The sequence below is a fragment of the Neoarius graeffei genome, chromosome 18, assembly GCF_027579695.1.
Source record: "Neoarius graeffei isolate fNeoGra1 chromosome 18, fNeoGra1.pri, whole genome shotgun sequence".
NCBI lineage: Eukaryota > Metazoa > Chordata > Actinopteri > Siluriformes > Ariidae > Neoarius > Neoarius graeffei.
The window spans coordinates 43,170,497-43,197,170 of record NC_083586.1 but is presented as its reverse complement, the minus strand read 5'-3'; the positions used below and the strand labels follow the sequence as shown (position 1 = coordinate 43,197,170).

Sequence of the window (26,674 nt, the reverse complement as noted above, 5' to 3'; positions counted from 1 at the left end):
TAGTAACTGACAGACAGGTTTTTGGTGTTAAGCGGTATGAAACGATAGAAATGGGATAATTGTTCTCATACAATATATATTCCCAGTGTTTACTGTAGGCTCAGGACCAGGATAAAGCTTTACCAGGATATAGATTAACTATATAACTATGATAGACTCTATTTTTATTTGATTATAAATACTAAATTATAAACAGAACTGTACAATTTCGTAAGATTAGATACTGCTATGTTGTGTTTACTTCCAAAGCTGCAACTGCGTTTTATATAAGCTGGTCTGTAGCGGCATCTTGTGGCCATTAGTAAGTACAACACTAAACAAACTACCATCTAACTCGTGGAAACGTTTGAAAAAGAATTGTCAAGCCTGTTTTTCAGTTTTTCCCCCACATACCATAAAAGTACCTTAAGGTGTATTTTAGTATGTGACTGGTATTATGTAAAATGCTTTAATTTTGTGTTTCCACAAAGTTTGTCTTTTATGACAAACTTTAGCTTTTTTTTTTTGAAAGGCCTTATTAAAAACATTTCTGTCATGTAGTGGGGAAAAACAGTCTGCAATCAGCTGTGATAGTAGAATGGGCTTTTCCAGGATGACAACATTCCCCAACCATGGACACGTGAAAACTACATAAACATGAAAACAATACAACCATTTACTGTTGCTCACTCCAAGACAACTCGCAAGCCAACCTCATACAGCATGGGATATTCAGTGGAGAATGGCACTACCATTAACTCTTCATTTAACTCAGGAACCACACTGATATCAAAGTACCTGCCTTTAGATCCTATTAATGGAACAGCAAGTTGTCTGTACGTCAAAACTTGGCATTGTTTAGCTACAACAGGCTACACTTCGAATTATTGCATGCCAATGGATTTTAGACATGGTAACACTGCTGTATTGGCTTCAAGGCATTACAGTTTGTAATATTTAAATTGGTTTTTAAAAGGTCAGAATGAACATGGTCATGCCTCGGAGTTAAAATAATTGCTAGAGCCATCAATATTACTTGGGTATTTAATGGATAAATACCAACACAAGATTTTTACATCATTGTACACCTTGCAGTACAGTTAAAGTTCAGAGACTTATAATGATGCATATACAATAGATTGTTTTAATAATATGCCTTATCAATACATACAGTATTTTGAAATTTACTTTGTAAATTGAGATTTATCAAAAACTTAATCTTTAACACTAACAAATCTAAGACAAATTACACGGACAGTTCACTTAACTCTTCAGTGAAAATCTTTATACCTTAAAAAAAAATGGGCACACTAAACTGTACCTTTCCTCATTGCTGGTTTGGTGCCAATCTTTTGTACACATTTAATACACAGTGTTTGTTGGTTGTTTAGGTGCTGCCTTTGAAGAATATTGCTTGTCTAATTTTTTTTTTTTTGCTTCATCAGTCACTGAACTCGTTCCACCTGTAAAACTGCCTGCTAAGGGGAAAGGCGTTATAGGTATGTTTGACATTATGGAGATAACAATAGATATGACTAAACCATCAACTATTACAGTAGTCCATTTTAATAAATGGGCATAGATGGACGAAATGATTCAGGCAATTACAATGGAGATGAGATACACCTTCACATTGACAAAAAGGAGGTAGTTATTCCTTTAAAACTTTACCCTAAAAGTTACACTAGAAAGGCACTTGATAGAGTGCATACTTACACAAAGCCATTCAGATCTGCATCAAATTCTAATCAATTGTTTCTTGGCCCATGGCCCACCTTTCCTTAAAATTTCATCAAAAAATGTTCATTACTTTGAGTTACGTTTGGGGGGGAAAAAAAGTTGAAAACATAACCTCTTCCAGCAAAGTTGTCAGAGGAAATTATTAAAAGAAAAAAAAATCCATTTATTTTTTCTTGAGAAACCTACTGTTGCATTAGTGTAAATGTAGTTGGCTAAGGCTAGAGATCAGAAAGTTTTGAGGCTAAATCCAAGCATTGCTCTGCAAGCAGCAGTTAACCCTCAACTACTGAGTTGTACTTAACCCTAGGTTAGATATTGAGGGGAAGACCCAGGTTATTACAATGGAGATGCAGCCTTCATATTTCAAAACAAACAAAAACAGCCACTAAGCTATTATATTCATCATTAAACACTTCTACACAGTTGAAGAAACATTGCATGCTTATCAGAGGTCACATATTCAGGGATTTGTTACCTTCACACATAAAATAAGGCCTAATTCAGGGCTCGACCCTGTGAGGTAGTTTGGAGTTGTTCCAGTTTCTCAGCCAAGCCCAGGATCCTGCTGGAGCTCCGGGTGCGCCTTAACTCTGCCTCATTTAAAAGCTAAAAAGAGCAAAAACTGTCAGTTCAGCGTGAAAAGCAGGCACCTCTCCAGATAACACGGCAGTTCAGATGTCAGGCAGTGTGATGGATATGCCCATTAGCCGTCTAGTGGCTCCTGTGGACGATAAATGATTGTGGTCGCGCAGCGCTGAGAGCAGGTTGTTGACGATGAGCTGCAGACAGAGTCGGAGCTCCTTCAGGTTTCTGTCCCACTCACAGCTGCTTTCACTCAGAGCCATTCTCAAGCAGATGTTCTTCAAATCCACGCTGTCCTGAGACACCGACACAGAAAACGTAAAATTATAATAAAATATATATTTTAAAAAAAAAACCTCACCTTTGAACTCATCATGGTTTTACCTTGTGGTGGAGAAAACACTTCACTTCTCCAGAGAGACTGCTCATTAAATCCTGCTCAATGGAGATGGTCTGTGATAAAATGTCCACTAAACGTGCTAATAAACTTTCTCTGGCTCTTTCAGCTATAGGGACAGTGGATTTGTTGGAGTTGGTGTTATTCCTAAGCCTCCTGTTAGAATGAAGCTCGTGTAAAAGTTTAAGAGCCTCTGTCTGATGTTTCAGAGAGCCCATCTCTCTCATCCAATAAGAAATAATCTTCCTCTGCCCAGACTTGTAAACTAAGAGCTTTTTTCCCCTCCTTTAGCACAACAGAAGTCATCTGATACCCAAGTGCTGTATTGCGTCCTATAACTTCCTCGTGTGTTTCTTTTAGAAAAGACACACGCCTTCATACACCAGTCTTGTCCAATCAGCAGCTTTATTTACAGAACTATCAGGCTTGTTCAGAGTCACGTGGTCAGAAGTGTCAACCAGTTTCACTTGAAAAGCACTCCTGACTTTTCAGTTGTCCTAATTCCAAAAAAATCAATCAATCAATCAATCAATCAATCAATCAATCAATCAATCAATCAATCAATCAATCAATCAATCAATAATGGGGTCCTTAATAAAAGGGTCTAATCTAAAAAAAGTGACAGTCAGTAAATGTGAATATAAAGATTGCTTTTGATTGTATGGTTTAAAAAAATGTACTTCACATACAGTATACAGTGGTGCTTGAAAGTTTGTGAACCCTTTCGAATTTTCTATATTTCTGCATAAATATGACCTAAAACATCATCAGATTTTCACACAAGTCCTAAAAGTAGATAAAGAGAACCCAGTTAAACAAATGAGACAAAAATATTATACTTGGTCATTTATTTATTGAGGAAAATGATCCAATATTACATATCTGTGAGTGGCAAAAGTATGTGAACCTCTAGGATTAGCAGTTAATTTGAAGGTGAAATTAGAGTCAGGTGTTTTCAATCAATGGGATGACAATCAGGTGTGGGTGGGCACCCTGTTTTATTTAAAGAACAGGGATCTATCAAAGTCTGATCTTTACAACACGTTTGTGGAAGTGTATCATGGCACGAACAAAGGAGATTTCTGAGGACCTCAGAAAAAGTGTTGTTGATGCTCATCAGGCTGGAAAAGGTTACAAACCGTCTCTAAAGAGTTTGGACTCCACCAATCCACAGTCAGACAGATTGTGTACAAATGGAGGAAATTCAAAACCATTGTTACCCTCCCCAGGAGTGGTCGACCAACAAAGATCACTCCAAGAGCAAGGTGTGTAATAGTCGGCGAGGTCACAAAGGACCCCAGGATAACTTCTAAGCAACTGAAGGCCTCTCTCACATTGGCTAATGTTAATGTTCATGAGTCCACCATCAGGAGAACACTGAACAACATTGGTGCGCATGGCAGGGTTGCAAGGAGAAAGCCACTGCTCTCCAAAAAGAAAATTGCTGCTTGCCTGCAGTTTGCTAAAGATCACGTGGACAAGCCAGAAGGCTATTGGAAAAATGTTTTGTGGACGGATGAGACCAAAATAGAACTTTTTGGTTTAAATGAGAAGCGTTATGTTTGGAGAAAGGAAAACCCTGCATTCCAGCATAAGAACCTTATCCCATCTGTGAAACATGGTGGTGGTAGTATCATGGTTTGGTCCTGTTTTGCTGCATCTGGGTCAGGATGGCTTGCCATCAGTGATGGAACAATGAATTCTGAATTATACCAGTGAATTCTAAAGGAAAATGTCAGGACATCTGTCCATGAACTGAATCTCAAGAGAAGGTGGGTCAGGCAGCAAGACAACGACCCTAAGCACACAAGTCGTTCTACCAAAGAATGGTTAAAGAAGAATAAAGTGAATGTTTTGGAATGGCCAAGTCAAAGTCCTGACCTTAATCCAATCGAAATGTTGTGGAAGGACCTGAAGCGAGCAGTTCATGTGAGGAAACCCACCAACATCCCAGAGTTGAAGCTGTTCTGTACGGAGGAATGGGCTAAAATTCCTACAAGCCGGTGTGCAAGACTGATCAACAGTTACCGGAAATGTTTAGTTGCAGTTATTGCTGCACAAGGGAGTCACACCAGATACTGAAAGCAAAGGTTCACATACTTTTCCCACTCACAGACATGTAATATTGGATCATTTTCCTCAATAAATAAATGACCAAGTATAATATTTTTGTCTCATTTGTTTAACTGGGTTCTCTTTATCTACTTTTAGGACTTGTGTGAAAATCTGATGATGTTTTAGGTCATATTTATGCAGAAATATAGAAAATTCTAAAGGATTCACAAACTTTAAAACACCACTGTATGTAAAGATGCATACAGTATCTGATCTTAGCACTATTGCCTCACAGCAAGAAGGTTCCGGGTTCGAACCTCACGACTGACAGAGGCCTTTCTGTGCGGAGTTTGCATGTTCTCCCCGTGTCCGCGTGGGTTTCCTCCGGGTGCTCCGGTTTCCCCCACAGTCCAAAGACATGCAGGTTAGGTTAACTGGTGACTCTAAATTGAGCGTAGGTGTGAATGTGAGTGTGAATGGTTGTCTGTGTCTATGTGTCAGCCCTGTGATGACCTGGCGACTTGTCCAGGGTGTACCCCGCCTTTCACCCATAGTCAGCTGGGATAGGCTCCAGCTTGCCTGCGGTGCTGTAGAACAGGATAAGCGGCTACAGATAATGGATGGATCCACTGTGGTGACCTCGAACAGACAGCCGAAAGACGATGATGCAGTGTATGTAAGATATTAATTCACAGGATGGCAGTGATGGAGCAGTGGGTTAAGGTCATAGGTTTGAACCCCAGTATCGCTAAGCTACCAGACTTTTAACCCTATCAGTTCAACCTACCCACATCAACCCCACAGAGTAGTGGGGGGTGAGGAGATGATATCAAAGAAGATATTCTTGCCCATATAGCAAAAATAGCGTCCATCACAATACTCATTTTCATAGTACAGGTTAGTTAAGAGACTCTGAAAACAGCAGTGGCATTTTTAAAAACTGAGGAATTGAGGATACTTTTACTGAGCTAAAATAATTTAATACAAAAGGAAGCCGAAATAGATATTCACTTCTAATTGACAACTGTTCCTGTAACAAATGCCTTGGCGTTATGAAATTAGTGATGAAAAAGTGTATCTTGATGTAATTGATCAACAATATAAATATATTATCACCTGGAACCTGAGGATATGACATGCACATGTCTGAGCTACCGGAGGTAATTTAACACCTACAAAAGTAAATTAACATGTACAGTGGATATAAAAAGTCAACACGCCCCTTCTTAAAATTGCAGGGTTTTGTGATGTGTGTGTATAAAGTAAAAAAAAAAAAAAAAAAGGACCATCATTTTAGATCTTTGTTCACAAATTGAGTTTGAATGTGATGGTTCAATTCTGAGCACAGTCACATGCCCCTTGATAAAAGGACACCTTTTTTTTTGCACACTTTTGCTTGCAATATAATACTCAAGGCAAAAAAAAAGGGAGAATGACAGGATTTCTCATCTCATCTCATTATCTCTAGCTGCTTTATCCTGTTCTACAGGGTCGCAGGCGAGCTGGAGCCTATCCCAGCTGACTACGGGCGAAAGGCGGGGTACACCCTGGACAAGTCGCCAGATCATCACAGGGCTGACACATAGACACAGACAACCATTCACACCTACGGTCAATTTAGTCACCAGTTAACCTAACCTGCATGCCTTTGGACTGTGGGGGAAACCGGAGCACCCGGAGGAAACCCACGCGGACACGGGGAGAACATGCAAACTCCACACAGAAAGGCCCTCGCCGGCCCCGGGGCTCGAACCCGGACCTTCTTGCTGTGAGGCGACAGCGCTAACCACTACACCACCGTGCCGCCCGACAGGACTTATATAGGTTTCTTTTTTTACATCACAAAAATATGCAATTTTACCTTTGTATATTGTATCCACTGTAAAAAACGAGAATGTTTCCAATGAGCTACAGGTTATTGTAATAATTAGTTTTATTTCATTTCATTCAGGTTAGTTGGGCATCAATATTGAAAGCCAGCTGTTTGCTTTCTGTCTTTAAAAATCTACACGTCGATCAAACCCAGTATGTTAAATATAGTCAAAGAACAAGAAACATCCAAATTTGAAATAAATGAGATGAAATGACACCAGTTCCTATCACATACTGAATTCTTTAATTGATCTGGTTGTACAGAACACAAAGTGGGGAAATGCTGTGACATTCTGAAATTACTATATTAATTTATTATTTCTACACAATCTCCATTGACATAAACTTCAAAACATCTCAAGGAGGATGTTATCACACATATTTGAAATCCCTGTGTGAGAAACACTCCTTGTGCTTTTCCTCCTCCGCACAAGCCTCACATTGAGGTCATCATTCACAGAGCATATTTTGGTAAAACAGCAGACTTGAAATCAGTCCTCATGAATAAATGTCCAGGATGTGAGGCTACTGAATAAAACATCAGTGCTTTCAAAAAAAATATTAAACTTTAGTAGATAAATAATCCCAGTCTTGCCACAATGTACACTAGCTCCAGTGTCAAGTGATAAACACGATTACAACAATCCTCACTGGTCTACTGTACCTCTCACTAGTAAACGTTTACGTCATGCAGGATTTGCACAATGAAAGCCAAATTTGGTGCAAATGAGCATTACTGAGTGCACACAACAATTTTTTTTCCAAAAATCATAAATCAGACACATTAGACATAAAATCCTGCATGACAAAAATGCACCCAGGTTTGTGGTAAATTTTTTTTTCCCCCATATGAACACAAACGAACAGAAAGCTGCAGTATTATTCTGTTAAGGCCCAGATGGACCTTGGTGATATAAAAGTGGATCTCCATGCGCAAGTGAGATAACTGGTAGAATAAAGGTAAATCCAGTGGAAATCTGATCATCTCATTTATCAAAACGGAACACAAACTCCACTTGCCAACCTATGAAGCCGCGTGTCCTATAAGTACAGTCCTGTGTTGAGTCTTCATTTCAAAACGCATAATTGCCAAAAAATATATAGTAAACAGTCTAACAATTAAAGAATGAGCCTTTAAACAATTCTAAGAACTTGTGAAAAATGTTTGAAAAATGAAGCTAAATCAAGTAACATTTGAATTTTCCTCCACCAAAATACCAATGAACCAAATGGTTCATTACTATTGCTAAATTCCAATAGGAAATGTACTGCAGAGAGCTCAAAAGGATTTCCTGATATTTACAACTCTGCACAGCTAAAATATTAAAAAAAAAAAAAAAAAGCAAGAAGAAAGGGGGGGTTGATCATCCAGACTCTGTGATGATTTCCAATCCCATGTGTTACAAAGCCGTTTGTCACAGTGAATAAACGAGCGGAACTGAAAAACTTGGTCCACTTGTCCGTCATCCAACTTCACATTGTCATCAAGTTTAGCTTTAAAATAATCATCAAAATGTTGAAAATGGTCTGTGTAATTCTTTTAATTACATGGATCATTCAACATTTTAAAATCCACCAACTAAATCTGTTCCTTAGTCACATTTCTTCAGGCAGTCCTTATCTTTAACAGAAGTGGTTTTAACACAAGCGGATTTAATATGAAACGCCATGGAAAGCGACTCCTCAGTTACCCACAATGTGGCGATTCAAAGGAATAACGAGGCACCAAACTGGAACACTTTATTTCTTGCTCTCTTCTTGACCCCGTGTTTTAAACGTGAACCCTGCGGTTATTCTAACCACAATCAGCGACTCATCCCAGAGTCTTCTGTCTACAGTGTAGTGGCTTGGTTGGCACCTGTGCTTTTGCTGGCCTCAGACAACATGCTCAGTATTCAAAAAACAAACAAACAAACAAACAAAAAACACCTCAGTCCAGGTTTTAGTAAGTAAAATTCGAGTTAAGCTTTTGACCAAAATCTGGACATGATCACTTCAAATCATTTCACAGCTTGAGTGATAACAGCTGGACAGTAGGAGAGCTGCAGAGCCGTGCACAGGAGTAATATAACGGTTACGGACTGGAAGTGGGCGGTACCCAGCTATGGGGTTGAAACGGCAACATTCCACATTACATGGCTCTGTAGAAACCTTTCAGGAGCTTGGTCTTGAACTAGTGAGAGACTAAGCTAAGCAGGAGAGGACGGAGCTGCCATGTCCCCTCTCGGTCAACCGTCAGAGTCCGGGCTGCCGAGGGAAATGATAATTTCAAATGCTTTCACACTTTGTTCGTTTTGATGATCATCATAATTAATAAGTATTAACTCTAAATTTATAAATTTGTATTTATCTACATTCCCCAACCCACCCCACATGCTTCAATGCCATGTTGACATTTTTATTATTATCCCCCCCAATCCCCCCCCCTCCCCAATTGGTGGTTGTTTCTGGTTTTTTTCTTTGTTAAAAAGGACAACGACTGCACAGGCGGGCAATTCCGTGCCCTAGCAGTGAAAGTGAGCGATACAGAGGCTGCGGGCAGTCAGACCAGCTGAAAGTTCTAGTTTTCTTTCTTGGATTCGGCGTTTCCATAACTGGAGCCTGTTTTCTTCACCTCCGTTACGCCAATGAGACGGCGCACAGCTACAGAAGCTGGGAGAAAAAAACAAAACAAAACAAACACCACACAGAAACCAGTTAGGAGAGAAATCATTATCATGGGAATTATTTATATATTAACACTTACTGTGTCTTATTAGATCTTGCTTGTTTTTTTCATGAAACATACTGTATGTGCCATTTCTACTGTAATAGGATACATTCTACATAAAAAAACCCCACATACATTTAAAAAAAGCAAGTTAAATGACATTTATTTCAAAACTTAACTTGATTAAAATTGGAAGTAGCAAATAAAATTAATGAGTGAAAATGAAACTTGTTCCTGTAAAACAGAAAAGAAGAAGTTTTCTTCTTCAGCATGGTCCCATGGAAAGTAACAGAAATTAAGGCTTAGGGCTGACTATTTTAATCTGTAGAACCTCATTGCTTGGAATTCATATAAATTTTTCATGACATCAGGTTACACTACATTACATTAATGGCATTTAGTAGACGCTCTTATCCAAAGCGACGCAGAACGTACCCAGAGCAGCCTGGGGAACAGCTGGGGGTTAGGTGCCTTGCTTAAGAGCATTTTAGCCATTCCTGCTAGCCCAGGGAATTGAACCAATGACCTTTTGGTCCCAATGCTGCTTCTCTAACCATTAGGTTACGTTCCTTTTATGACATTTACTTATCGAGCTTCAACTGTCATGTATTTGTACTTGTTCTTAAGATACAACATTTTATTTCCAATGTATAGAAGTCATACAGAGGAATGAAGGACTAACAATTATATATATATATATATATATATATATATATATATATATATATATATATATATATATCGCACATTCAGCAACAGATAATGTTACAAAGCAGCTTTACAGAAATCTGGATGTAAATAGTGCGATTATAAATAATTACCTTTCCACAATTGTATAAAATAAGCTCAAACAGTGCGGTGTTGAAAGGATGTTCAGTGTCAGCATCACAGGCTTTATGATTACAACAGCAGTTTGTAGGTACAACACCTTTTACTCCATTAGTCCTTGTTATAATATCGCTCCTTTCCAAAATTAAAATGCGATTGCAGTGGTAGCCAGGGAAAAGAAAAATAATGATGATTGATTCATCATCTTTGAAAAGATACTTAGTCTAGATAAAAAGAAGGAGAAAGTGGAGAAGATATGTTCTAATCAATGGAAAACAACAAGCTCCCCCCAGTGGAGATTCTATAGCTGGAAAAATATTATCAGATTCTTTTGTACACCGGCCCAGAAAGCTAGTTTCTCAACACAAACGGACTGCTGGAGGCATTGTGGCTGTGATAGAGCCGATCATTACCACATTTTTTGGGACTGTCCCTCCATGGCCCCCTTCTGGGAGGGGGTTCATGGTTGCCTGGAGGAGGCACTACGCATGGACATTAACCTGGACTTTAGAACCATGTATTTATGTGATCTTGAGGAACTTGACTGTGGGAGAACGTTGAAATATTTGCTGAGGGTATTACTGGTGGCGGCTAAAAAGGCCATAACTAGAAAATGGCTTCAAAGAGACCCACCAAGTGTGGATGAATGGCTAGATGTGGTGTACGATGTGTATAAAATGGAAAGGATTACCTACGCAATGAGAAACCAACAAGACAAGTTTAATGATGATTTGGCTATATTTTGTGCTATGCAAGAGACCAGATTTTCTTTAAAGTTTTTGTTTCCTGTTTTTGTACTATTGTCTTTTTTTTTTCCTCCTCAGAATGTGAAGGTTTGTTTTTAAACATCTCCCCTGGTTCCCTTTTTTTGTGTTTTTTTTTTTTTACTTTATTGTTTTCGTGTACAATTTTGAATTGAAAAAGGAAAACTTCAATAAAAATTTAAATTACAAAAAAAAAAAAGAAGTAGAAAGCATGTTTACTTCTGCGAGCACAAGTATTAGTTTTTTGGGTTGTGCAAATGTACATGTACAAATGCCCTCAAATTATACTTAAGTATACAAAGTACAATTTAAATAGTTATGTACTTTCCAGCTTTACCAAATATACAAAATAATTTTATATACACGAGTACTGACCAATAATGAGGAAAATCATGAAGCTGATGATGAGGAGTGGTGAGCCGCTGACGAAGACGTCCCAGGCGAAGTTAATGAGTGGAGAGAGCAGCAGTGTTGCCCAGAACAGGAAGTTGAGCAGGGTCCATAACCGACGCTTGGGCTTAATAGTGGGTCCTGGGAAATGTCCCTCCTTGAAATAGAACTCTTGCAATTCATCCTATTAACCAAAAGACACATGTATATGATTTGCAATCCAGGTGATCACATTCGCAGTCAGATCAAAATGTTAGTTTTTTTAAGCCACGCCAGCATCAAGTCACATTCATGGCAGGAGCATGGTAATATATCAGTAAATACAAAACACAAACAAACAAAACCAAAATGACTAAATAGACAAGCATAAGTAAACTCAAAGGACACTCGGAGAGCGCAGACCTCCGCCAAAGACAGGAGTCGACTCTTCTATAATATGCAAATCTGCAACCGTAACCACTTTACATGTCTAGATACGTTTCCAAAATTATAATTATGTGCCCACATGTGTATCCCAGAGGATTAATGATACCAGTGAATGTGGACTGTGATAGGGTCACATCGTATTTCTACACTGTCTCTGTTTTGTCACGACTGAACTTTACTTCCGTCTACTGGATTTTAAAACATGTTGCGCTTTTGAACACAGACTTCCACCAAGGCCAAATGCCATATCTCACAAAATTAGCAAAAGTGAAAATAAGTTTGTGGATCCGCCCCGTGGCTTAGATCTGCTCAAATTTTTATCGGGTTCTTCCTTGGCCAATGCTACACCCTTCCACCAAGTTTCATTGAAATCGGGTTGGTAGGTTTTGTACAGTTCTGCATACAGACAAACAAAAAAGCCAAACCGTATCAAAAAATATTACCTCTTTGGCAGAGGTAACAAGACGACAGTCATCTATATTCCCCGCCCTATATACCAAGTTTCAAGTTATTATTTGTCACATTTTTCAAGTTGTGCTGCAGGAAACCAACCCTACCTCTTTACACTGACCTCAGCAGCCCATGGCATAAACCCACCGGACCTTTGGTCCAGCTGAGCTAAAAATAAAATTTTTTTACATTTCTTAGTATCAAAAGTCACATATACATTGCTTAATCAACACATATACCAACATTCAAAACCATACCACTCATAGTTTAAGTTCTGCTCCAGAAACAAAACCTACCCTTAAGGCTAACCTTAGAGACTAAATCTGAAATTGTTTCCATGGAAACATGAAAAATTAAAATTTCTCAAATTTATTAGTATAAAAAGACACATCTATATCACCTTGTTAACATGTATACGAAGTTTCAAATCTGTATCATGAATAGTTTTGGATGTATGCTCCGGAAACGAACACCGCTCTTAGAAACGAAGTCAAAATCTATTTTTTATGTAAAAATTTGAAAAAAATACTTAAAAAAAAAAAAAAGCAAACGAGCAAAAGGCACCAGTTCACATGTTGCTTGATATGTATACAAAGTTTCATGAAGTCATCTTCAGTAGTTTTAAAGACATGGCCCGGAAACGAAAATGTGACCAGACGGATGGAACCCGTTTCTATATCCCCCGCCAAACTTTGTTTGGGCAGGAGATAATTAACACAATTAAATAGGTGGCATTTTAGATAGTTTTAAAAAAGGGATTTAAAAGTAGAGAATATTCCATATGGAGCAAGTTAAGAATTCCTTCTGGTGAAACGTTATTAAATATCTCATCTCATCTCATTATCTCTAGCCGCTTTATCCTTCTACAGGGTCGCAGGCGAGCTGGAGCCTATCCCAGCTGACTACGGGCGAAAGGCGGGGTACACCCTGGACAAGTCGCCAGGTCATCACAGGGCTGACACATAGACACAGACAACCATTCACACTCACATTCACACCTACGGTCAATTTAGAGTCACCAGTTAACCTAACCTGCATGTCTTTGGACTGTGGGGGAAACCGGAGCACCTAGAGGAAACCCACGCGGACACGGGGAGAACATGCAAACTCCACACAGAAAGGCCCTCGCCAGCCCCAGGGCTCGAACCCAGGACCTTCTTGCTGTGAGGCGACAGCGCTAACCACTACACCACCGTGCCGCCCCGTTATTAAATATCTTTTTAAAAAAGACCTTACTGAACAGTGCTGAGTTTCCCAAAAAGCATCATAGCACAAAGATCATCATTAAATGGTAGAGCGAGCAGTACAATGAACACACTCTCTCCGAGTTAAGATGCTCTTAGTGTTAAGAGGCTTTTGGGAAACCCACCGCAGGAGTGTTTTCTGATGACGAGTCATATCGTATGGATGCATTTCCATAGTCATCAACATCACATACCAGGATAATATTTTTAAGATCTCTCTCTGACAGCCAGGTCAGTGGAAACCGGGAATCTACCAGTGGCTTCAAAAGATCCACCTCTGGATACTTTTGCGCCTTTTGCTGTAACGCTGGCAATTAAATAAAGAAAAAGTAAAGAAGTGCTCCATCACATATCTAAGACTTCATTATCGGCTCTCAGATTCTACTGGGACCCTAAATGAGCGCTTTATTAATGGTAAGTGCACTTGTTTGGTGAAGCAGATACTGTAAACCTAGTTGATACTGGACTGTTTTCATATCACTTGTAATACAAACATGTGTTGTGTGTTACAAGTGTCTAATTACAGTGCTCCAGACTGGCCATTCCCAGTTAGAGCCAGATTTTGTTCCAATAAAAATAGTCATTAGGGGTGGCACGGTGGTGTAGTGGTTAGCGCTGTCGCCTCACAGCAAGAAGGTCCGGGTTCGAGCCCCGGGGCTGGCGAGGGCCTTTCTGTGCGGAGTTTGCATGTTCTCCCCGTGTCTGCGTGGGTTTCCTCCGGGTGCTCCGGTTTCCCCCACAGTCCAAAGGCATGCAGGTTAGGTTAACTGGTGACTCTAAATTGACTGTAGGTGTGAATGTGAGTGTAAATGGTTGTCTGTGTCTATGTGTCAGCCCTGTGATGACCTGGCGACTTGTCAAGGGTGTACCCCGCCTTTCGCCCGTAGTCAGCTGGGATAGGCTCCAGCTTGCCTGCGACCCTGTAGAACAGGATAAAGCGGCTAGAGATAATGAGATGAGATAAACATCTTTCTTGCACCAATTTCTGTCTTAGATTTGTTCAGATTATAAAAGTATTAAACTTGAACCCATTTCTTGAAGCTTAACCAGAACAGTAATACAGGATGTTTAATGGGATTCGTAGATTGTGAAAAAAGCAAGAATGTGCGAAGCACAAGGTAGGGAGGCTGTATAAATCCTCCAGTTTTGTCAGAAAACAAGCTGTTACTGTGCATTTCTTCAATCATTAGCTTCCTGTTTTTTTTGTGTGTGTCATCCACCCCAAACTTAAAGGAAGTTGAAGGCAAGCCAAATCAGCAACATAACCAAACCAAAAGCAACTTCTGGCTGTTTAAAATAATATGAATAAATATCAGAATATTGTAAACCAAATGATGTCAACCCAAATGAAATTTCAAATCATTGAACAAGGCTTAATTTAAGAAAAAGTCCTGATTGAACTGGATTACTGTTACAATCAGAATCTTCATATGCATGCTGTATCTATTGCATCATGATGCGTGTTGGGTGATTTTTGGATAATTCGGACAGGGGTTGGATGTGCTTCTGACTAATGTTTCAAAACATAACTGGTGCTGACACAAATACAGATATTCAGAGAGCATTTTGCTGACACTGATGTTGTTTAAACACAAGTCAGATGACTGAAAGTGAAGCTAATGTGCTGTAAAATACAGTACGTTACACTTGTTCACGTGGATTCACATGCTTCTCAGTGTCAGTGTGACACTAAATGCTCCGGCAGTTTTCAACAGCTGGATTGAAGTCTGTTAAATCCTTTCCGAATTGACGTAAATACTACCAGTGAGAAATGTGATGGTCCCAGAAACTCAGTTAGGCATTAGAGAGAATCTGACCTTCTCCTGATAGAGCTTGTGAAGCCAGGCAGCACATTCCTTCTCATCATCAGGGATCTCCTCGACTGGGAAACGCCTGTTAGGCAGAACACAAAACACCAGTCAGAGTTACAGACCACACCACTAGAGGGAAGTGTTACTACACGCAAGGAAATGAAGCACTTCACAGGTGCAGGAGGGTCGAATTCATTATTGAGACATTGCTAAATACGTCTTCTGTAAAAGTTAAACTTTGATAGAACAGCTGTTACAGAAGAAGTCTTGATTTTTTTAAGGTTCAAATTACTGTGTATTTTTGGCTCGATCATCGTTTCTCTGTAAATTAAATATACATTAACTATGGAAAAGTTCCTGCGTACATGATTGTGGAACTCCACAAACGTTTAACGGTTATTCCACGAAATCGAGTTGTACGTGAGCTGATATAAGCCGTGTACGACGAGATTGAGTGGAATAACTGTTTTATTCTATCCACATTCACTGGATTTTGAGAAACGGAGCATTTTCATTCTTTGAAAATTCGATAAATAAAAACTTGATACAAAACGTCCAACAAAATCATTTCCGCTCAGGCGGACTTCTTAAAAACCTATCGATGGCTGCATGAATTGAATTTAGTGTTGTTTTTTTGTAGAACGTATCGTCTTGCTGTCGTGCCGAGGTATAGAATCACTTTAGATACATTTAATTCTTCCTTAGACATTTCAGTTATGTAATTTTCAAACTTCTTTGAGCTACTGAACCAGTCTAAAAAAATAAATAAATAAAATCAACAAATTTTAATGCTCAAAGATGAATGTAAACAAACCAGCAAAATTACAATAGCAATTTGTGAAAAATGCTAGAATAATTATTAAAAAATAAAAATACTTTCATTCCATATTTTGTTGCTTTTTTTTGGGGGGGGGGGGGGGGGGGGGGGTGTTTGTTTTCGAGTAGTGTTATTTCGTCCTCATTTGGTTCAGCAACACGTGCCGCCATTTTGTTTTTCTACTCATGGTATAGAGAGCGTGCACGTGACGTCACGAGGTCACGTGATATTTGTTTATCTGCCATCTTGGACGACATGGCCGCACATAGAACTTAGACGAACCTGTTCTAATTATCAAGTGTGTGGGAGCAGATCTTTCGAGAATGGTTATATCTTGTTCAGCATTTGGTTGTACCAATAGACAGGACCAAAAGGACGGCCTGTCATTTTATAGATTCCCCGCAGACGAGGAGAGACGCGCAAAATGGGTGTCCGCTGCGCGAAGAGAAAACTGGTACCCCAGTTCTACCAGCCGAATTTGTAGTGAACACTTCATATCAGGTAGGTGTAATCTTCTAATACATTTATATCTGATATTGAATAATAATTCTGCACAGATAAAGATAGCAGTGATTTGTGATATTTTTTTTCAGACAAAAACATACATATTTACAACCCTGTCATTATCTGGAACTGAGTTTAGATTTCAAACATTCTTACGATAAAACGTCCTGCATAGTCTCTTTATGATAAACGTCTTAATGCCACTTACCCGCGAGGTTATCAAGTAGACATTCTTCTTCGGAACCTTCCAGAGGTATAGTTGGGATACCCATCCCGCAACAAAATATTTATAAGCTTTCAGGCTCTTGTAAGCTTTGAGGGCTTTGCCAGTGTAACATGATTCACGATTAACGAGAAAATTGTAAATGTCGTGGTAGGCCAGATCGGGCAAATCGCTGGCACCGCAGCTCCGAATTTCCCTGAACAAGGATTGCGGCAAGTTGTACGGATCTGCAATCCCCAACCTGGAACACTTTTCCACGTAACACTGCCTCACGTCACCTTCAAGATGCTGAACAAACTTAGACAAGTTATCGCGCGATGTAGATGGGGTATTTTCCGAATTTTCTTGGGGATTACTCCCTGGATCCATTACGCTCGCGCAAGGTAAACAATCCTGAAGCCGTCCAATATGGCGGAGTAAACACGGACGGGTCATGTGACTGCACATCCTCTATACGAGCTGATAGTCTAGTAGCATAGTAGCCAATCAGAGCGCGCGACTGCTTATATCCAGTGAATGGGGATAGAATAATTCCAAAATTCAACTGCTTGAAAAAAATAGACAGGTGGTCATACAAACATGATCCCCTGAAATGACTTGTTCCTTTGCCAGTGGCACATATCCTATTCATGAATACCAATAATAGTTCACAGTCAGGAGATATTTTTATCTTTGTGCACAGGTGCCAATTGTTTGGGTTAAAATCACTCCATTGGTTGTTAAATGGAAAGTGTTAGCTGTTTGCTTCGAGTTTGCATACTGTGGGTATAAGTGCTTTTGTCAAAAGATGCATGAATGCATGATGCTAATAGTCCGTTTATGTTACATTCAACAACCGATGCTCCTTAAACTACTTTAACTGCGCTCACCAGCCACTTTAACATGCAGTTATCCAAACAGCCAATCATGTGGCAGCAGCGCAATTCATAAAATCATACAGATTCAGGTCAAGAGCTTCAATTAATTCTCAAAGCAAAGAGAATGGGTAAAATGTGATCTCTGTGACTTTGACAGTAGCATGGTTGTTAGTGCTAGACGGGCTGGTTTGAGTATTTCAGAAATGGATGATCTCCAAGGATTTTCACACACAACAGTCTCTCGAGTTTACACAAAATTGTGAGAAAAACAAAACATCCAGTGAGTGGCACTTAAAGCCTTGTTGACAGAAAAGTCAGAGTAAAATGGCCCGACTGGTTTGAGCTGACAATAATCACTCTTTACAACCATGCTAAGCAGAAAAGCATCTCAGAACACACAACATCCTGGAATGTCAGGCGGATGAGCTACAACAGCAGGTTGTTGAAGTTACGGTGGGTACAGACAGACTCACTGAAACTATAGAGCTGAAAATTGGAAAAACATCACTTATGGCCCTTTTCCACTACCCTTTTTCAGCTCACTTCAGCTCGCTTCAGCCCGACACGGCTCGCGTTTCGACTACCAAAAACCAGCACGACTCAGCTCGCTTCAGCCCTGCTTAGCCCCTAAAACTCGCACCGTTTTGGAGTAGGGCTGAAGTGAGCCAAACCGAGCTGAGTGAGGCTGGGGGCGTGAGCAGACACTCCCCTGTGCACTGATTGGTGAGGAGGAGTGTCCTCACATGCCCACACACGCCCCGCGAGCACGCTGGGATCTGTAAACACCGCAAACCCGGAAGGAGAAGAATTATGAATTACGAGAATTTCTGAAGCCTTATGCGCCTCGCCTCATCTATACACTCTTGCCAGTATCTGTCCGCGTTGTCGGTGACAACAAGCCACAGCACCAAGACCAGCAACACTAACGGCTCCATGTCCTCCATGTTTATTGTTTACTATTCGGGTCGTGAGACTACCGCTTAAAAGCTCACTGATGTCACTGTTTGCGCTGCTTAACGACATCACCTGACGTCCACCCACTTTCGCTAACTCCACCCAATGTGTCCACCCACTTCCAGCCAGCACGGTTCAGCGCGGTTGTAGTCGAAATGCAACTCCAACAGCCCCGCTCAGCCCGACTCAGCACGGCACGGCTCAGCCCGACTCAGCCGCGTTTGTAGTGGAAAAGCGGCATTAGTCTTTTTGGTTGCATATTTATTTATGGTCTGTGTGTTCAAATTTAGCATTTAAATGATTAAAACATCAATTACTGTGAAGAAGATGCAGATATTTAGAAGAATATGACCTTGTTTACTTTAAAATGCTAAAATCTTAAAAGATTATTTGGGAAAGTATTACATTCCCAAATAATTGTGATCATATGGTTTCAATAATATGCAAAATAATCATCGTCATTTTGGTCATTCGTGCACAGTTGAACTTGGCTGAACTACTTCTGGGCAACAATGAGTCATGGCTAAGCACTTACACTCACTGGCCACTTTAATAGGAACTTGTTCTTGATTCTAAGATTCCTGTTCTTGGCTGGCAGGAGTGGAACCCAGTGTGGTCTTCTGCTGTTGCATGCTGAGATGCTTTTCTGCTCACCACGATTGTAAAGAGTTGCTATGAGTTACTATATCCTTCCTGGCAGCTCAAACCAATCTAGCCATTTTCCTCTGACCCTCTCTTCTCAACAAGATGTTTCCACCCACAGAACTGTCGCTCACTCAGTGTTTTTTGTACCATTCTGTGTAAACTCTAGAGATTGTTATGTGTGAAAACCCCAGGAGATCAGCAGTTTCTGAAATCAGTCCATCTGGCTCAAACCAACACCCATGCCACAGTGAAAGTCACACTTTGAGATCACAATTTTTCCCATTCTGTTGTTTGACGTGAACATTAACTGAAGCTCTTGATTTGTATCTGCATGATTTTATGCATTATGCTGCTGTCAAGGGATTGGCTGATTAGAGAACGGCATAAAACAGCAGGTGGATGGGTGCTCCTAATGAAGTAGCCAGTGAGTGCATACCATCAGTGGACAGAAAATATCTTGTCATTATATACACAGAGCACACACAGGGTCCATAGTAACATTAACAACATCTCATCCAACTGATCAGCCAATTACCTCTTCTGATGCTGGTGTTTTAGCAGACAAAACTTTAAAATGTACAGGATCAGGGTTGGGAACCACCATTTCTAAACTTCGCACTCACCGGACTCTCATGTCGGCTCTGTATTTCTTGCCACTGATGATGCCTAGCAGCGTGGGGTTCTCCTTATCTTTAAAATTCAGTGTGACGTCGTATATCGCTTTGACTGAAAAACAAACGTGACAACATTTGTAGCTAAAGGTCACCACAGCATTAACATTATACCTGTAGGAGACAGAGCACTGTCACAGACCTGTTCCCTTCAGGCATTGCAGTGTGGTGGTGAAGCCCTTGGTGCGTGGCAGTAGGTGGTATTTGAGTTTGGGGAGACCTTTACTTTCAGCCACCTGCATGCTGATCTGGTGCTTTTTCTCTGTAAACCGTGTTCCCTCACAGTACAGCAGGAACTGGAGGAATGCACATCACACACAACAGACAAAGATATAAATCACTGGGCAGGCCTTAAAAGCAGTAATAATCAAATAACTTGGTAATCCCTCCCCTTAGCTGTTCCAAGTGGAGATTTCCATTAGCGTTATGTCCATAGCTATAGTATCACATCAACTACAGGAGTCTAATATAGGTTACAGGGGATGTACAATAACATGTAGTGTCTTGCAAAGTATTCATCCCCCTTGGTGTTTGTCCTGTTTTGTTGCATTACAAGCTGGAATGAAAATGAATTTATGGGGGGTTAGCACCATTTGATTGACACAGCATGCCTACCACTTTAAAGGTCCCATGGCATGAAATTTTCACTTTCTGAGGTTTTTTAACGTTAAAATGAGTTCCTCTGACCTTCTTAAGTCACCCCAGTGGCTAGAAATTTCATAATGTGTAAACCAAACTATGCCCAACATTTGAGAATGGCGCGTCAAAACGGCGCGTTGATAAGCTCTTCCCTTTACTACGTCAGCAAGGGAGATGATCCCCACGCCCCCCCTCTGGATTCCCACTTACTGTATGGATTGCCCCGCCCAGTTGTAGTGAGGAGACCATAGAGGACACAACAACATGGCATCACCTAAGCGAGCGAAACATGGAAATTGTGCTGTACATGGATGTGACAACACAGAAAAGAGTCTGTTTTTACTGCCGACGGGAGAGCCCCTGAAGACGCAGTGGCTTAATTTTATTTACTTCAATAATACGCCGTCGAGTCTACCTAAGACGGTGTATGTTTGTCGGAAGCATTTTCCTGAGGAATGTTTCCACAACTTGGGACAGTACAGGGCAGGTTTTGCACATCAACTGTCACTGAAGCCTGGGTCCGTACCAAGTATCCCTGCCGCATCAGCAACAAACACCGAACAAGTAAGTGTATAACTGGTCGTTTTGCCGTGTTTTAAAATTGGTGCGTTAGCCTAGCAATGGCTACATTAGCTGTGCAGCTAACCGCTTCCTGCAGTTAGCCAGGTAATCTGCGCTACAAAACTAAAGAGCATGCAGCATGCTCTGTTAAACTGAGTTTAGTCTGGAAATTGACTGTAACTTATGAGCTTATGTTTGACTATTGCTCCGCAATGCATGTTTTCTGTTGGATAAGCGCTATGGTGCTGTAGTTGCTGCTTCTATCCTCTTTGGTTATGGAGTGCGTGTTCAAGCCTAGGGTATTATACGTTCGTAAACTACCACTCCGAACACTCTCACTCTCTGTTCTCTGTGTCACGTTGAGTTTACGAAAGGAGTCCGAGGGAGAACGGGGTTTTGTCTTAGCAGCGTGGCTACAGGCGCTGATAGCAGCGAGTATGTGTGTGCGCAGCTTGGTCAAGCCCCTCCCCCTCCACCCATGGCCCGCCCCCACCCTCTACCCTTCCCCGCCTCCTGCTTCTCATTAGCAAAATGACGCACTGGGAAAAGCGCTGAAATGGGGCTTTCTCCCAAGAGGCTATATTTACGTGCCGAGGGTTCATTTCGAGAAAGCCTGCGGATATAACATCCGGAAGCCTCCACGAGCCCGTTTAAAGCATCAACAAACCACCATGCCATGGGACCTTGTGCAAATTGTGTCACAATAAAAAATAAACAATAATTAAGATGAAAAAAAACAGAACTCTAGAACGTGCATAGGTATTCACTCCCTTTCATATGAAACCCCTAAATAAGAGCTGGTGCAACCAATTCACTTCATAAGTCACATAATTAGTTGATTAAGATCCACTTGTGTGCAAAGTGTCACATGATCTGTCACAAGATGTCTATATAAAATCAACCTGTTCTGGAAGGACCCTGACTCTGCAACACTACTAAGCAAGCAACATGAAAACCAAGGAGCCTCCAAACAGGTCAGAGACAAAGTTGTGAAGAAGTATAGATCAGGGTTGGGTTATAAAAAATATCCCAAACTTTGAATATCTCACAGAGCACCATTAAATCCATTATAGCAAAATGGAAAGAACATGGCACCACTACAAACCTGACAAGAGAAGGCCGCCCACCAAAACTCACAGACCGGGCAAGGAGGGCATTAATCAGAGACGCAACAAAGACACCAAAGATAACACTGAAGGAGCTGCAAAGATCCACAGCGGAGATGGGAGTATCTGTCCATAGGACCACTTTAAGCCGTACACTTCACAGAGCGGGGCTTTATGGAAGAGTGGCCAGAAAAAAGCCATTGTTTAAGAAAACACATTTGGAGTTTGCCCAACAGCATGTGGCAGACTCCCCAAACACATGGAAGAAGATTCTCTGGTCAAACAAGACTAACACTGAACTTTTTGGCCATCACGGGAAATGCCATGTGTGGCGCAAACCCAACACCCTGAGAACACCATTTCTACAATGAAGCATGGTGGTGGCAGCATCATTCTGTGGGGATGTTTTTCATCTGCAGGGACAGGAAAGCTGGTCAGGACTGAAGGAAAGATGGATGGCACTAAATACAGGGCAATTCTGGAGGAAAACCTGTTTGAGTCGGCCAGAGGTTTGAGGCTGGGACGAAGGTTTACATTCCAGCGGTACAATGACCGTAAAAAACATACTGCTAAAGCTATACTGGAGTGGTTTAAAGGGAAACATTTGAATGTCTTGGAATGGCCTAGTCAAAACCCAGACCTCAATCCAATTGAGAATCTGTGGTATAACTTGAAGATTGCTGCACACCAATGCAACCCATCTAACTTGAAGGAGTTGGAGCAGTGTTGCCTTGAGGAATGGGCAAAAATCCCAGTGGCTAGATGTGCTAAGCTAATAGACACATACTCCAAGATAGACTGGTACCAAAATCCAGAATTGTGACACCCAAAGGCATTTTTGAGACAAAGTTGGCAAACAGTCTTATTTTGTCAATTTGGGTGTGCCGAATTCAAATCTGCAATATGCCAAGCTCTATCTGACCTCTGTTGACCTCTAGAGGTCACTGAACTTTGGGCCTGTAAACGTCTCAGCTGAACCCAGTTTCTCAGCTTTCTAAGGAATGAAATGTACTAAAATGATTAATGAAGTTAGCAAATGGCCTTGTTTGTTAAATGTTTGGGTGCTGAATTCATTTTTCATTTGTAAAACGACATATGACCTCTGATAATCTCAAGGTCATTAAACTTGGCCTGTAGGCCTATGCATTTAACGGGATTTTTAAACTGACTTTACTCCCCCAAAAAGAATATGAACAGACAAAAAACAAATAGAAAGGAACAAATACAACAGTAAATGCCAGTCCATGTACATGTGACTTACTTTTCACAATGAGAATGCCTAGGCGATCACCTTACATAACATTGCATTACATTTAGCGGTTATTGTTTATACAAAGCTACTGAAAAAAGGACAGATTCAGCAGCATACAAAATGTGGGGGCATACAGGGTATACAGGTTAATCAGGGTTAGTATATATGAGAGTTTTTTTCTTTGTTGTTTTTTGTTTTGTTTTAAACGGGGTAAAGCCTTTACAAAAAACAAACAACAAAGAAAAAAACTCTCATATATACTAACCCTGATTAACCTGTATACCCTGTATGCCCCCACATTTTGTATGCTGCTGAATCTGTCCTTTATTCAGTAGCTTTGTATAAACAATAACCGCTAAATGTAATGCAATGTTATGTAAGGTGATCGCCTAGGCATTCTCATTGTGAAAAGTAAGTCACATGTACATGGACTGGCATTTACTGTTGTATTTGTTCCTTTCTATTTGTTTTTTGTCTGTTCATATTCTTTTTGGGGGAGTAAAGTCAGTTTAAAAATGCCGTTAAATGCATAGGCCTATAGGCCACGTTTAATGACCTTGAGGTTATCAGAGGTCATATGTCGTTTTACAAATGAAAAATGAATTCAGCACCCAAACATTTAACAAACAAGGCCATTTACTAACTTCATTAATCATTTTAGTACATTTCATTCCTTAGAAAGCTGAGAAACTGGGTTCAGCTGAGACGTTTACAGGCCCAAAGTTCAATGACCTCTAGAGGTCAACAGAGGTCAGATAGAGCTCGGCATATTGCAGATTTGAATTCGGCACACCCAAATTGACAAAATAAGACTGTTTGCCGACTTTGTCTCTCAAATGCCTTTAACTCCTTAAATAAGCACTTTTTTGAATTTTGGTACCCAGTCTAAGAGACTTGCAGCTGTAATTGCAGCAAAAGGTGGCTCTATAAAGTAAAGTATTGACTTTGGGGGGTGAATACCTATGCACACTCCAGATTTCTGTTTTTTTCATCTTAATTATTGTTTGTGTCACAATCAAACAACAACTTTCACCTTTAAAGTGGTAGGCATGTTGTGTCAATCAAATGGTGCTAACCCTCCAAAAATCCATTTTAATTCCAGCTTGTAATGCGACAAAACAGGACAAACACCAAGGGGGATGAATACTTTTGCAAGACACTATATGGCCTGTCTCAGTTTTGCACTCTATAGTTTGCGTGATGGATCTTTTTATTTTGAAGGCCTGAAGCAAGTGACCATGTGCTAAAACCAAAAATATCTCTCAGCTAATCATGTCTATAAAAGGGTCCACAGGCCTGTGTGCATCAACCAAACATGCTGTTACATCTGAAAAACAAACATTTCAAACATTAATTTGTTCATTAGTCTGATGAGCGATTACCCACTCCGTAAACAAACCAAACATGGGAAATATCACTACATTCATTAGGCTACATATTTCCAGTTGAACACCTCTCTTTAGTGAGGCGGGATATCAGCACACAGATGTGATCGGGGTGTACATCAGTCGAAACCTGAAAGCAACTAACATTGCCACAACCTTCAACTTTCTCTCGTACGTAAAGTAACATCAGCACTGTTATATCACGTGTAGTGATTGCTAAATTATTGGATGACTTTGGCAATAGAATACAAAGATGAAACTAAGCTCCAGGAAATACAAAATGCCTGGACACTATTTCAGAAACTATGTCTCATCACTTCATTCCTCTCCAACAATTCCTTTAGTTATGCTTCAGGTTTGGGGATGAATTTATGCGGTGCTATTGGAATTATGGTAAAAACAAGTTGCCGACTTGGATGTTAGACATGAACGCCCCTTCATCTCGTAATTTCGAGTGGGAACTTCGGAAATACGACTCAGTTTGCAAAAAAAAAAAATTGGGATGCTGTATCAACTGTAACTAAAACCAGAATGTGATGATTTGAAAATCATGGAAACCCGATATTTAATTGAAAATAGTACAAAGACAACATATCAAATGTTGGAACTGAGGAATTTTATTTTATTTATTTATTTTTTAAAATAGATGCTCATTTTGAATTTGATGCCAGGAGCACGTTTCAAAACACTAGGGACGGGGCATGTTTACCACTGTGTTGCATCACCTCTACTTTTAACAACACTGTAAATGTTTGGGAACTGAGGAGACCAGTTACTGTAGTTTTGAAATGGAAAGGTTCTATTCTGGCCTGATATACAATTTCAGCAGTTCAGGGTCTCCTTTGTCGTATTCTGCGTTTCATAATACGGCAAACGTTTTCAACGGGACACCGGTCTGGACTGCAGGCAGGCTGGACCGATTAGTCCAACTAGCACATGTAGGCAGCATTAGAGCTACAGGAAACAAGAGTTCTGCAAGATTACCAAAAATAATCAGATAGCCTGATAGTCAACGTGCTACTTTGTGTTGTTAAAGGATGTGCAGGAAGTCAGTCTACATCACATACTGATCATAACAGAGATACAAGCAGATAATTCAGACAGGACTGGTTTTCACATGGGGAGGTTTGAAAATGTAAATCATCAGCTCGGAGATTTTTATTCCCGTTCGAATCAGTCAAGTGTTTTTACGGACTGAGCGATTCCAAGTCTGGAAAGAGTATGCAGTCTTTTACCTACAAGGACCTGTAGAAATAACTCGAGGCAATAAAATAACCTGTAAAAAATAACTCTAGGCTATATACACGCATATCTATAGCTCACTTATATCATGCAGCTCAGTCACAATTTCCACCCACACATCCTTCTGCATTACTCAACAGACAGATATATGTCTGGAAAAAGTATCCTGTTAGGATAGTACTGACGAGATTGACTGACTAAATCTGTCGCATTTTCTGCTATTAAAAGAATAAGCAAGTGTGACTGTTTCTCTTTAAATATAATTCCCACCACCACCACGTGTTGGAGTTCAGCCTATTGCTTGAGGATTACAGTCTAATTTCTTGAACACACTCACCCACATATACTCAGGATAATCCTTGAGTTGGTTGAGCCCCTTGAATACCGTCTCTCTGTCCTCCTCCCACTTTCTCTTGCAGAACACGATCTCCAGGAAGTACCAGGTCCAGCCAACCAGAGGAACTTTCAACAGCTCGCGTTTTGCCAGCACCTTGGAACTCTGGGACAAACGCGAAGAAAAAGTAGATTGGTTTTTTTTGTCTGGTTTGTTTCGTCCATTTTTTGTTTGTT

At 40.4% G+C, this 26,674-nt stretch overlaps 2 protein-coding genes across 3 annotated transcripts in view; both read right to left on the bottom strand.

Moving 5' to 3' along the window:
- Positions 1–1,097: 1,097 nt before the first annotated feature.
- Positions 1,098–3,032, bottom strand: dleu7 (deleted in lymphocytic leukemia 7). Its single transcript, XM_060899525.1, has 2 exons — positions 2,686–3,032; positions 1,098–2,597 (listed from the first exon to the last, which is right to left on the bottom strand). The coding sequence occupies exons 1-2, from the start codon at positions 2,923–2,925 to the stop codon at positions 2,391–2,393; spliced, it is 447 nt and encodes a 148-aa protein (XP_060755508.1). The 5' UTR covers positions 2,926–3,032; the 3' UTR covers positions 1,098–2,390.
- Positions 3,033–6,846: 3,814 nt separating this feature from the next.
- Positions 6,847–26,674, bottom strand: part of agpat3 (1-acylglycerol-3-phosphate O-acyltransferase 3) — a 77,935-nt gene continuing 58,107 nt past the window's right edge. For both annotated transcript variants that reach the window (XM_060898837.1, XM_060898836.1), the window contains exons 5-10: positions 26,442–26,603; positions 20,062–20,215; positions 19,872–19,974; positions 15,255–15,330; positions 11,303–11,501; positions 6,847–9,277 (exon numbers count right to left, since the gene is read on the bottom strand). In XM_060898837.1, coding sequence (XP_060754820.1) covers positions 9,186–9,277; positions 11,303–11,501; positions 15,255–15,330; positions 19,872–19,974; positions 20,062–20,215; positions 26,442–26,603 — 786 coding nt within the window. In that variant the 3' untranslated portion in view covers positions 6,847–9,185. The remainder of the gene's footprint in view (positions 9,278–11,302; positions 11,502–15,254; positions 15,331–19,871; positions 19,975–20,061; positions 20,216–26,441; positions 26,604–26,674) is intronic.